Consider the following 12,224-nt stretch of genomic DNA (forward strand, 5'->3'; position numbering starts at 1 on the left):
CCAAAACGCCCAACAGACTAGGATGCAAATCATGGTGGGTAAGTATACTCAAAAAAACCCTAAAAGTATGAACTAAAACTTTCATGTAGAACATTGACTGGATCCACATTCAGGAGTAAAACCCAGTCTCAGCACCGCTCATGAAGACAGCAAAAGAGGTTCTCAAATGTATTTAGGACCTTTTAAATGCTAGAAATGGAATGACATTAGCTTGAAGTGCAGCAAGAGTGTTTTTCAGCAAAACATTATCTGAGTCTGCCTTTTAGAGCATGCTCATTTGACAAGGCTGTAACAAGAGCCAAGGCTCAGCCTCCCTTGCATGAACTTTACAAAGCTTTAACAAGCTAGTTTGTTAAAAAAAAAAAAGTTCAAAGGTCAGCCATGAAAAAAAATACGTAGACAAACCAGCACAGAACACAGAAAAACACATGGAGAATATCAAACACAAGGTTTTACCCACATGACTAGATGTAACATTCCTGTAACATCAGCTTTCTTTGCCGCATGAAGAGAGGGTGATCTTTATATATTTAATGTCTATTTCTTTACAAGCTGTCCCATAAATCCATTATAAGGTGACAGTACTGAAAGAAATCTTTTGATTTTCTCCTACACACAATCATACAGATGTGTGTGTGTGTGTGTGTGTATATATACTTCAAACATTTAAATATAACACTGCTATGGAGTTTGTGACAACTTAGTAAAAAGCATTCATGAACTGAAGCACAACAGGTATTTTTCAATGCTAAAACTGTGTACCTGATACCTGATGCTTATCAAAGATCCCATCTATAGCCTGATCAGCAGAACTGAGTACTTGGTGAATGACAATTGCTGAAAACATCAGTAAAACTATTTATAAGCTCTAGAAACACTGTGGTTGTCTTGCTTTGGGTGGATTTTAGTGAGCAATAGGGAAAATAAGTGTAACTGGCAACAATGTGACAAGAGAGTTACTTCAGAGTAATTAGCTACTCTTAAAGTTTGCAGGAAAGGACATGTTCCCAAATGACTCATAGAAGCCTGAGGGTGACTTGTCTGTGAAATTAATCCTGGTGCTTTACTATGGGGACACTGTTATTTATCTTAGAATACTCTCATTAATGTTTTGCACCTCCTTTTTTTTTCGGCAGGTTTTTTTTGGTTTGTTTTTTTTTTTAAGCAATATTTGCTCCTTATGAACGGCTTGTTCCTATTCTTATTACCTGTTCTGGCAAGGATGGTAAGGAAAGACAATTTTTAAAGGTGAACATAAATATAACGTAAAGATAACACTCCTATGAAATGTCTGGATGGACAAGGCACACTGTAAATTTCGTGTGTGTGCAGGGTGAAGCAGTGTCCTAATAGCCCATCTCTAAATAACCCAAAAAACAGAGCAGCTCCTCACTCTGCCCAGACAAGAGATCTAGGCAGATGAAAGGAGTATCTGAAAAGACCTGGGTGCTATAAAGTGGCACCTGTTTGGTAAGACACAGAAGCAGCTTTCAAAGGTCTCTTCCACTTTCATCCCCTTCTCCCATAAAAACTTACAGAACAGTGTTTTCTTTACTGTTAATGAAATCTCACTGGAAGTAAGTCTGATGTGACAAACCCACTTTATTCACATTCCCCAGAAACTTCCCATGCTCAACATGGGATCTTGGATCCAAGCTTCCAGCTGATAGTCAATCCATTTTGTTCTGGAGGGCTATTCATTTCTCCCTCAGCAACACCAGAAAAACCTAAACACTGCAGGCATAAAGCACAACAGAAGTATTTCCAATCCTGTTGCCTCCTGAAATGCAGCAGGAGAAGCCAGCTCCAGTAACCCCGGCAGCAGCAGGGTCTACTGCTGGAGGTAACAAGCAATCCCAATGCCACTGGAGAAACATGAGATGTAGCTTCCATGAACCAATGACGGCTTGTCCTTTAGCAAGTCCAGATTAAATTCACTTTTATGTAAATTTTGTAAATGATGTTCAAATTACAGCCAGGCTGAAGTAAAGATTGAAGGTACTTACATTAACTAAACAAAATCACTTTTTAGTACAGTAATTCTGCACTCCTATTAGGAGGAAGAATAATATCATAAGAATTTGATAGCAATAGGAGGCTATAAATCAAGAGCACAGAAAATTGAAATTCATCCCACAATGATTTAATTAACTCAGCGGTATTCTTCTAATACAAAAATGCTATTAAGTTCTAACTGACATTTCCCTCTGTTTAGAAAATGGAACAAAACTGTATCTGCAAGCTCTGGCACAATGCGAGAACATCCCATTACCAAAACAATGAACTAACTCCAAGTTCCTTCTTACCCATGCATCCATACACAACCACTACCTAAGCGAAGATGGACATTTCAAATAGACTTCCACTTAATTGTAGGCACAAGGCACTGTCCAGGAAATTAAAAGAAGTCCAAAGAAGCCTTTTACCTGCTCTGAATGAACAGCATCCCTCCTCACACTTAAGCAACAACTATGCTGCTGGGTTGGAAAGGAACAAACTAAACACTGGTTTTGCCTTCCATCCCTAGGAGTAGATGCCAACAAGCAAGGAAAAACTTGGGTGTCTTCCCAGTCCTGCACTCCATACGTCCACAGCCTTCATCAGGGATCACCAGCAGCTCAGCTGCAGGTGCCAGCACAGCTCACCTCAGGAAGGACGTTGTGGTCAGCTCACCTACCAGCTGCTGGCAACAAACTGCTGCCACACGGTCACATAGGACAAACACAGCAGAGGCTCTCAACTATGAGCTGCTGCTTTCTTTCACCCGCCCCAATGGGTAGCAGAGGTCCAAAAAAGGCTTCTATCCAAAATGTCTAAAGTTGACCTAAACTCACACCTCGAGTCCAGACAGCACAGATGTCACAGACTCAGTATGGCTATTCCTACCTCGTTGAATGACTCCTTAAAGGCTATCAGCACAAAGTTGTGACATCTCTGATTCGTCTCAACCATTCGTTTATGGTATAATTACAGTCACTCAATACAGTTCTGGATTTTTTTTTTTAAATCACTACTGCACTTATGCTTACACCAAAACTCATTCTTGCCTGCCTCACTAGTCACAGAGAGAATTAGAATTCCTCTCATATTATGCTTTCCCATTTTTCACTGCCTTCTCAGCCTGATAGTTCCTCTGTTCTGTCAATTCCTGATCAAAGCACAGAACAGCAAAGTTATATTCTTACTTTGCCATTAATAAAATATAGCAAGAGGAATGTGCAACAAAATGTGCAAGGGCACACGCATCTAAGATGAACACAAAAATGTAACATAAACACATTAATGCAGTTATTGGTACAAACACTACAGACTTCTCACTATTATTACTGTTCAACAGCTTTTTAAAACAACAGCAAAGATTACTGTGTGGCTGGAGACCCAGTGGGGGTACCAGCACACAGGGAGCAAGGCAGGCTTGGGCCAGGTCAGTTGCATCCTGCCCTGTGTGCCAGAGCACCGTTAGATGCACAGTGCCTTCCCTGCTGGTCCTGACCACCCAGCCCTCCTCCCAGCACAGCCCCACAGCCAGAGCATCACTTCCAGGTAGGAAGCCAAAATGCTCCTGGGAGCTGGGCCAGCCTTGTGTCATTAGAAACAAAAAAAATCCCAACAAATAACATAGTCCTGGTTTTGAGCATGAGATGCCCTTAATATTTCCAGTAATTCATGTTGAGACTGTAACTACCGTTCTGGCACTTTCCAAAAGCAAGAACAAAGAGACTCATTTCTTTCTACCACAAAGCTCCGTGCTGCAAGAGGCATGAGGAAGGAGAAAGAGCAGCTTTGCCCTCTGTGCTGATCCCAGTCCTCAGCAGGGCACGTGCAGGGCTCCAGCTGGAGAGCTGCAGACCCACCTGGAGACCAGCACTACCAGCACCAAGGGCTGCCGGCCTTCAGCTCAGTCCAGAAGGCTCACCAGACCTCAGACCTTCATCACTCTCTTCTTGGGTAATGAGTAAATGCCACTTTCAGAATGATGTGAGCTCACCCCCACCCTGATTTCAGGACATGTTTGCATGAGAGAGGAGGTAAGATGGCAAGTAATGCAACATCTTTCCTACACTGCCCATCAAATCAAGCTCCTTTAGTTTGGGAAAGTTATTTCTCCAAACCAGAGAGGGGCACCCAAAGACCTGCTTTCTTGCAGTTAGATCACAGCCCTGCAGCAGAGTCCTGCTCTTTCCCTATTTTTTTCCAAACACAATTACAACTGCCTTTTTAAAAAAGCACCTCAGTTAAACATGATGCAGAGCAACTTACGTGTGATTTATTTACTTAGTGTAAGAGACTTTAATCAAAGAAAGATTTGAGAGAAACAACATGATGTGTCATGGCAGATACTCATGAAAACTCATGTTTTAAAGTTGGGCCAAAGGAAATGCCTGGACTTGGACCTAAGGAAATGGCCAGATTATATCCAGCTATAGATTTGGCCTCTTTAGAGAAAGTAATTCCCTGTTGACTCACTTAGATGTCAGTATTTATTTTCAAAATGTCCTGTTGCTAAAGATTGTTCCACTGAAGGATCAAGTACAAGATTTGCTGTGACACATGCAAAATATTTAGTACATAATGCCTGCATTATACAGAAGTTTATATTTTTATACAGCTTCTCTTTAGAAAATCAACATCCTCATCTTCAAAAGAGCCAATATAAAAGTTTTATGGGAAGAAAAATAAAAAAATATGCATCATAACATGCAATTAGAACAATAAAAACTAAGAAGTTTGTTTACACAAGTTCCCTTGAAGGGTAACTAAATCCGGAAAAAAGAATGACATTAATTCATACCCATTTGTGAATTTAATTTGCTAGAAAAGAGTAAATAATTTGGGTACATCAAACTGCTTTTTGGAAGTTTGCCTGGGCTGTATAGAGGGGGGATGTGAGAAATTTGCCCTATTTTTACAGTTGAAAGCTTCATTGACTCGCACAAGATACTTAAGCCTAATATCCTGTGGCATTGCAGTGACCTACATGTAATTATTGCATACTTTTTCCAAAATATTTGTACACAACCAGAAATTATAACCTAAGTTACCAACTAGCTCTTCGTTTATACCAGCATCACAAAGATGGACTTCAACTGGCAGTAAGGTAGCTGTCTGATGTTTTTAGCAATCTTCTGGACAAATGTTTGGCCTTGGCTTAGTGTAATTTTCTGTTTTCCATTTTTCTTAGACAAACATATTTATCCTGTTAAATAAATCATGTTTTAAAAACTTTCAGCTGTTCCTTCTCCGGGCCTGCAACCACTGCCCCTCCTGAGACATGGGGTGGTCCTGTCTTTGTAGGTGTGCATGTGCCTTACATACAAAGATGTGGGGGAAAGGGAGAGAAAAGTACCAAGTGGTCTTGCAATGACCCTGGTGTCACCCAGACCATGTCCTTCCTGCTCCTGCCTTTTCTTGTCCTTCCTATGCATGGGAAGTGGGAGTGCTCTCAGACGTCTGCTGAAGTTTTGGGCTCTGTGGTGATGGGCAGGTGGGTGATACTCAGAGGACAACCAGGCACATGATGAAGAGGGAATGCTTGGGCATGCACTGATCAGGAAGCTCCTCTCCTGTCAGCCTCCTGTCCATGCTCACAATGCTGCTCTCACCTCAAGGACTTCAGAGTTCTTTGTCAGCTACCACTTGAAGGATCATGGTTTCTTCAAGCACAAGGCATCTGCACTGTCCCGCTCACCACACCAGCAACTGAAGCAGATACTGACCCAACAGCATGACCAGTTGGTACATTTCATCCAGGTGCTCACCAGCTGGTTGGCTGCATTATTAAAACTTCAGCTGTGCCAATTTTTACAGACCCATGTGCTGTTCACTATTAACAATCTGACATCTAACATTTTTCACTGCAAAACCAAGCTCAAAGTGGGCCATTTCCACTTGCAGACCTATAATAATACTGCTGAACTCCAAAGAGACATGTATCTCTTGAATTACAAAAAATTTCTGAATGTCTGTCATCAAGTTTGTTTGGTCACAAAACCCTATTAGCACAGATGCTGCCACTGTGGATGTTGCTCAGTGCAGAATAGCCTTTGAAATGTAACCTAAAGTTCACAGTTATTTCTCTTCTAAGTCTTTTACTACTAAATAATGTGCCAGTTTCTCAATCTTCATGTGCTCAAAAAAAAATTATCCACAAGATTAAGTTCTTTTTATAAAGCAAAGAGGATTATCCAGAATTAAAAAAAAAACCAAAAAAACCCACCCCAGAACTCTAACAAACAAATCTGAAATTATTTCAATGAGCCTAACACTCCAGTTTTAACTCCCAGATTTCTTCTCCCATTAAATGACTATCTCATTTGCCTACATGTGTTTTCAATTTTGTGCTGGTACTGAAGACCTGTTATTTCCCACTGTTGTCTGCCTTCTGGGGAGCAGCTGCAGTACACTGCTGCAGCCATCAGCTTTAAAAGCAGTATTCAGTGCCTGGCTGGCAGCAGTGTTAAAGGTGGCATACTGCTTCCTGCTTTGGTGAAATTAGTACCATTAACCAACAGATCTCATAAAAATATTTTCAAAAAAATGAAATTACTGCACTTTTTTGAGTACAATAAAGAAAATGCTTTGTCACCATGAGACGACAGAAAAAAGAAACTAGCACAAAAAAGTAAGAAAGGTTTATTTCAGTTATTTTTCACATTTTTTCACTGTTTTACTGTTTTTACCTTTCTTTTCTGAGCCAAGAGTATGAAACAAATGCAAAGCAGTGCATAAAGAAATGTTGTGAACTGCTTGTTAAAAAAAAGCAGTGTCAACTGCACTAAAAAAAAAATCAGGAAGAGACTCAGAAGCAACAAGAAACTTGTATCTCAGGCTCCAGCTACAGAATAAAATTTTGCATATGAGAAAAGACAATATCCATTTTTTCAGCCAAAAATGCAATTCAAGCTTTATGATCTGAAAGCTCCTTTACTCACTCTTTCACTCACACATGAATCCTTTTCCTATAAGGAACAATATACTGGGAAAAAGTATAACTTTTAGTAAAACTTGAATAGAGCTGGGATTTCTTTACGCCTAAGGCCTGGCAATATGACATGAGACTTCAATGTTTAACAAGACTGGATCTTTAAATTCCTCTTGCGTAACTACTACTAGATTTTATCATTGCAGAGTTGTATTTACAATTATGAAATAACACTGAGGTGCTCCAGGAGGAACAATACTAACACTTCCTTTCTTATGAAGTCATCAGACTCTCCAGCTTCCCAGTGATCTCTCCACTGTTTCACAAGCTCAGCAAACAAAATATTCACTTATTTCTAAAATGAGACCCTCTCAAGTGCCACAAATACGAGCTGACCAAAGGCAATGCTTCCTCCACACCATATGTGTGCTGTGATGCCCTGTGTGATCAGAGCTGCAGTCCTGCTGGCTGGAACTGCTCTTTGCTTATTTACTTGTAAATGCTTGAGAAGCACCAAAGGAATTCACTAGCACATCATATATCCCATGTAAACAAAATGGCTCATTCCCATCTCCAATTTTAATCCGTGTTCATAATTTGCAAGCAGAGAACCTGAAATTAAGCATCTTGATGTTTGACCTTGGTTAGCTTTTAATATTGTATTTATATTTTCCTTAAAGCACAACTTATTTTCCCTAACTGCTAGGAATTAAAACTTGCTGTTGCAGTCTTTTAACTAAGCTCATCACTCCTTTTATTAATCAGCAGTTTGTATTGTATTGACAGACATTTATCTCAGCCAGAGCATGTCCTAAAATAATTTACTCAAACCCCAAACTCTACATTTTTAATGAGTTGAAGTTGGAAAGATGTATAACATTCCTTAAGCTACTACATTTTTCTTTAGTCTTGATGTTTAGCAGACTCCCATGAAGGGAACTAAAACTGAGTTAAACAAATTACGAGGAAGCTGAACAGAGATCTTTTTTTTTGTTATCCAGTGATATTCCATCTTAAAAATTGAGGTAGTTTTCTTCCTTCATGAAGAAACCAAACCTACTCTCTTTTACCATTAATACTTTAAAACTAGAAGTTTTTTTCTCAGTTTTGTTTCTCTAACCCTTCATTAAAGAGAGCAAAATACTTTGTTAGAGAGGAAAAGAACACTTTCCTATTCTTCCCTCACCCCAAGCCAGTGTTTCTCAACTGCCTCCAATGAGTTGATATGCTGAAATGAACAGTGTATTTGCATCTACAAAAGAAACCATTATTGCCTAACATGCTTAACCGCCTCAGCTTGTACTCTAAAAGCTTTTACCACTATAATGGATTGTCTTTGATTAAAAAATTCAGCAGGAAGCATATCTATACAATATAAATTATTTCATTTGAGCCTTTCAAAACATCTGTCAAAATTTTCAATTTAAAGTAAGGTAGAATAATTTCTAAAAAATTATAAGGTAAAACTTGGGAAAAGATCTTCTGTCTTTATAGCCATTTTCTTACATACATTAAAAGACTGGTGATTTTTATATTTATCTGCTGTTAAACCACTAGTTTCTAAATTCCATCAAAAACTGACTCACAGATCATTTAGGGTTCCTTAAGGTTTTACAGAGCCAAGTTTAGGGTGGCTTGGGTAATTTTAGTACAACATAGAGCTAAAAGGCAAAGAAACCATGAACCCGGGGAATATTTGGAGAGGTAAACACAGGTTCATCAGAAACTAAAGTTTATTTCAGAAAGACAGCTATGCTGCTGTCCTGCTGGCAAATGCCAGGAGGCAGAATTGCCCCTGGTTTTATCTCCCCAGAGTCACATCAACACTGCCTTGGCAAAAAAACCTCTCTGCTTAGCCAGTACCTGGGTCACTGACAGGGCCCTGTGCTAAATTCCCAATGGGATAGCTCAATTTTTTTTTTTCCCCAGGGCTTGATTTGGTTACTTGTCTGTCTTGTGTGTGTAAGAAATACAGTAAAAGCAGTGGAGATGCAGTGTGTCTCTGTCTCTCAGGAAAGTAGGCAGCTGTTTATGGCACTGTAATGCAACACAGAACATGCGAGGGCATATATTTGGGTCTACTGCTTGTAGCTGAACTGCCCACTCAAGTCCTTTATCTCTCAGAGAGGATGTAGGAGCTAATTATGAACTAATTGAGCAGTGACACAGAACTTCTCAATATTTTCGGGTACTCAAAAACAGAACAGAAAAAACAGAACTGTTGTAAGCCAATAGTCAGAGTAACCCATCCTTTCATTCCCATGCAGGTCAGCGCAGTTTACAAAATAAAGGTTTTTGAGCCCAGCTTTAGTCTTGAAGTGCACTTGAGGAATGATACAAGACAAGATGATTGTTTCTTATAGACCTGAGTAGGACAGAGAATAAAAACTGCTGTGTCACTGAGGTTACTGCACTGGACCACATGAGAACTCAGTCTGGACTATCTTAACTGTCAAGAACCCAGAGAAATTACTCCACCAGCTTTGGATGGGACAACCTTCCCCTTAAATCCTGTTACAATGAACTGTGCCTAGTTACAAGCTCTAAGAACATCTTTGCTTTTTGAGCAGCTTCATGAAAACAGCAAATAAAACACCATGTCTATAAAGAATTCAGCTGTTCAGTATTTTGTGGCACCTAGAATATGCAGTATAAAAGGCACAGATCCTCATCCAACTCTAAGCTAATTCACTTGACTTCAGAATCAGTAAATCTTTAGGTTGAATAACAAAATTTGAAGGATATTAAGCATTACTGCTCCATTTCACAACAAGTATTTATCTGAAAGAGGCTTACTTCATTATAACACTTCTTTCTTACAAACCTTTCAAAAAAGGTCTGAAGCCTATTTGAAGATACTCTCTCGGCCAGTGCTGCCCTGCTCACAGACAAAGTCTACAAGTGTTTTTACTTATCTGGAAGATTTCTTTCTGCCTTCAAAATGAAGTAGTCCACTGCTGGTTTGCACGCGAATGGATGACCCAAAGCTTCATCCCATACTCACATGCTTACTAGCAGGTTGACTCTGAGGTAAAGATCCAGGGGCCAGCACTGGAGAGCTTGCGGGGCTACAAAGTTCTGGGAAGGGATTTGGGATGGCTGGCAAAGACGATGTTCGGAATTGCTGCTCTTCTTCTTGAAGACGCCTATAAACACAGAAGCACTACGCATTAAGAGGAGCAAACTGGCATCACTAGACCTGGCTCTCCTGCCCCAGCATTTGTGATAATGACACTGAAGACAAGGAATCAAACCCACTCTTTTTCTAGGTAACTACCATACAGTTACAGCAATTCCTAGCACAAAGTAGGTAATTGCATGTGAAAAATGACCAGTCAGGCATCTGTGCTTGTTTTGTTGCTCATAATTTGATTACTTGGGTGAGTAACTGAGGTAACTGTGCAAATAAAATAAACAGGAATATCTATCTGTACTCACTGTTGTAAGCACTAGATTACAAGCTTAAGCTGTGTGTGCCAGAAAGTCAGTAAAGCTCTTCCAAACCAATGTGAAAGAGGAGAAAACAATGGCAGTCACTCAGAGCCAAATTCCAAGTGGATTTGAAAACAAACATGTACCCCACTGTAAAGTTCTCTAAGCTGAGACTTAAACCAACATTGTCACCTCATTATAATACCAGATTCTATCTCTAAGCAACTCGGCATTTCCTGGAGAAATGAAAATGCAAAGACACAGCTTTAGCAATAAGCTGGAATTACACCCTCCCACCTTATGTCCATTGTACAGTTACTGTTCAGAAAAGTTTGCATCCACCCAAGTATGCCTCATGAGTTTACATATAAGAGAGTTTCAAGCTCCAGTTCATAATACACCTGCAGTACCCACACCGACAAAAGAAAAACTAAAACCTACCAGAAAAGCTGTAAGACCTATTCACAACTACAAAGATGGCTTTTGTTTCCCCTGCTGCCGGGGCATCACCACTGAAGATGCACTAGCTGACTGCAGCAGGCTACCCTTCAATGCCTAAGCAGAAGGCACCATCTAGTGGCAATCATTAAAGTTTCCAAATTAACTAACTCCTGGATTTGAAAGGCAAATCATTAAAAACTCAGTTTGCTCTCATTTTTCTGCATGCCTTCAGCAAGCAGAGCCTCCTTAGCAGAGCTGCCTGGGAGACAACTGCTGGCTTTGTCCCTGGCAGCATGTCCCACTCTGGGTACTCTCACTGTCTTGGCCTGTACCAGAACCTGGGGGATGACAAAATTTAACTACTGTGAAATCTGCTCCACAGGTAACTTTGTCCTGCAGTTTAGTTGCCTCGGTGTTCCATGAGTAAGCTGTAAGACCTGGGGGGGTTGCAATAAATAGCAGGTTCCAATCATAACTATGAACTATGCCAACTACTACTTGACTCGCTTCATAATCTTTTTGGGCTCCACATGTGTGCAGTTCTCTGCAGAACAAGGTAAAAGGACAGTGTAAGATTTCTTCAGACCAGTAGACATATATCTATGCAACAGTGCACTGTATTGCAAGTTTTTGACTGACCTCCACTGTAAGATGTGGAACCACAGACTCAGTATAATTAGAAAGATGTGGTTTCCTGAAGCTGGGAATTCTCTGTGCTGTACTCTGCTGTGCATGTACTGCTGCCAGTGGATCGCTTACTTCGTAACTGATATATACAAAATCCTGTGCTCCTCGGAGACCACAGTCAATCACCCTGTTCTGGTGGCAAACAAGATGGGTACAAGACAACCCTGAACAGAAGCTTCACCATTACCTTCTTTGATGATGATAAACACAGGATAATTCTGGTGTGCATGGAAGCACAGATTTCAAAAAGGCAGAGTGTTCTCAAAACAAGAGTTGCTAAGTTTTTAAATACCAAAAATAATTTAAGTGTTTTGACTGAGATATTTACAAAACATCAACAGTTATGGTACTCCAGAGAGTACATTTTCTAGTAAAGCCCCCTTCGAGCTTAACTATGAAATACCTGTAGAACTGATGGCATCATCAGCTTAGTTGCACTGTACACCCATTCAAATAGAAAAGCTTCCTGTCTTAAGTATACCATTCCCATAAGCAATACCTCAGTGTAAACAGTTAGAAGGCACCCCTTCCACACTTGGAATGCTTTTGTTATATTGTTACTTTACACTTCCTTCAAAGAAGAAACTGTTAACTAGAAGGAACAAAACTCATGCTGATAGGAGCTCCCTTCCTCCTGCTGCCTAAAAAGACTTTAAGAACCTGTACATCACCTATACTCTCCCATCACCATGAAGAGTTTTCCACTAGAAGTCTGAATTTCAGTCCTCAGCCCTACAACAAG

The 12,224-nt window shown here is 40.1% G+C and overlaps 1 protein-coding gene across 1 annotated transcript in view; it reads right to left on the reverse strand.

The window, feature by feature from the left end:
* GRB10 (growth factor receptor bound protein 10) overlaps positions 1-12,224 on the reverse strand; it is a 142,301-nt gene that overhangs the window by 43,491 nt on the left and 86,586 nt on the right. Inside the window, exon 5 of the mRNA XM_014872283.2 lies at positions 9,927-10,068. Within this exon, the coding sequence (XP_014727769.1) occupies positions 9,927-10,068 (142 nt within the window). The remainder of the gene's footprint in view (positions 1-9,926; positions 10,069-12,224) is intronic.

This window comes from Sturnus vulgaris, chromosome 1 (assembly GCF_052056855.1).
Source record: "Sturnus vulgaris isolate bStuVul1 chromosome 1, bStuVul1.hap1, whole genome shotgun sequence".
Classification (NCBI taxonomy): Eukaryota; Metazoa; Chordata; class Aves; order Passeriformes; family Sturnidae; genus Sturnus; species Sturnus vulgaris.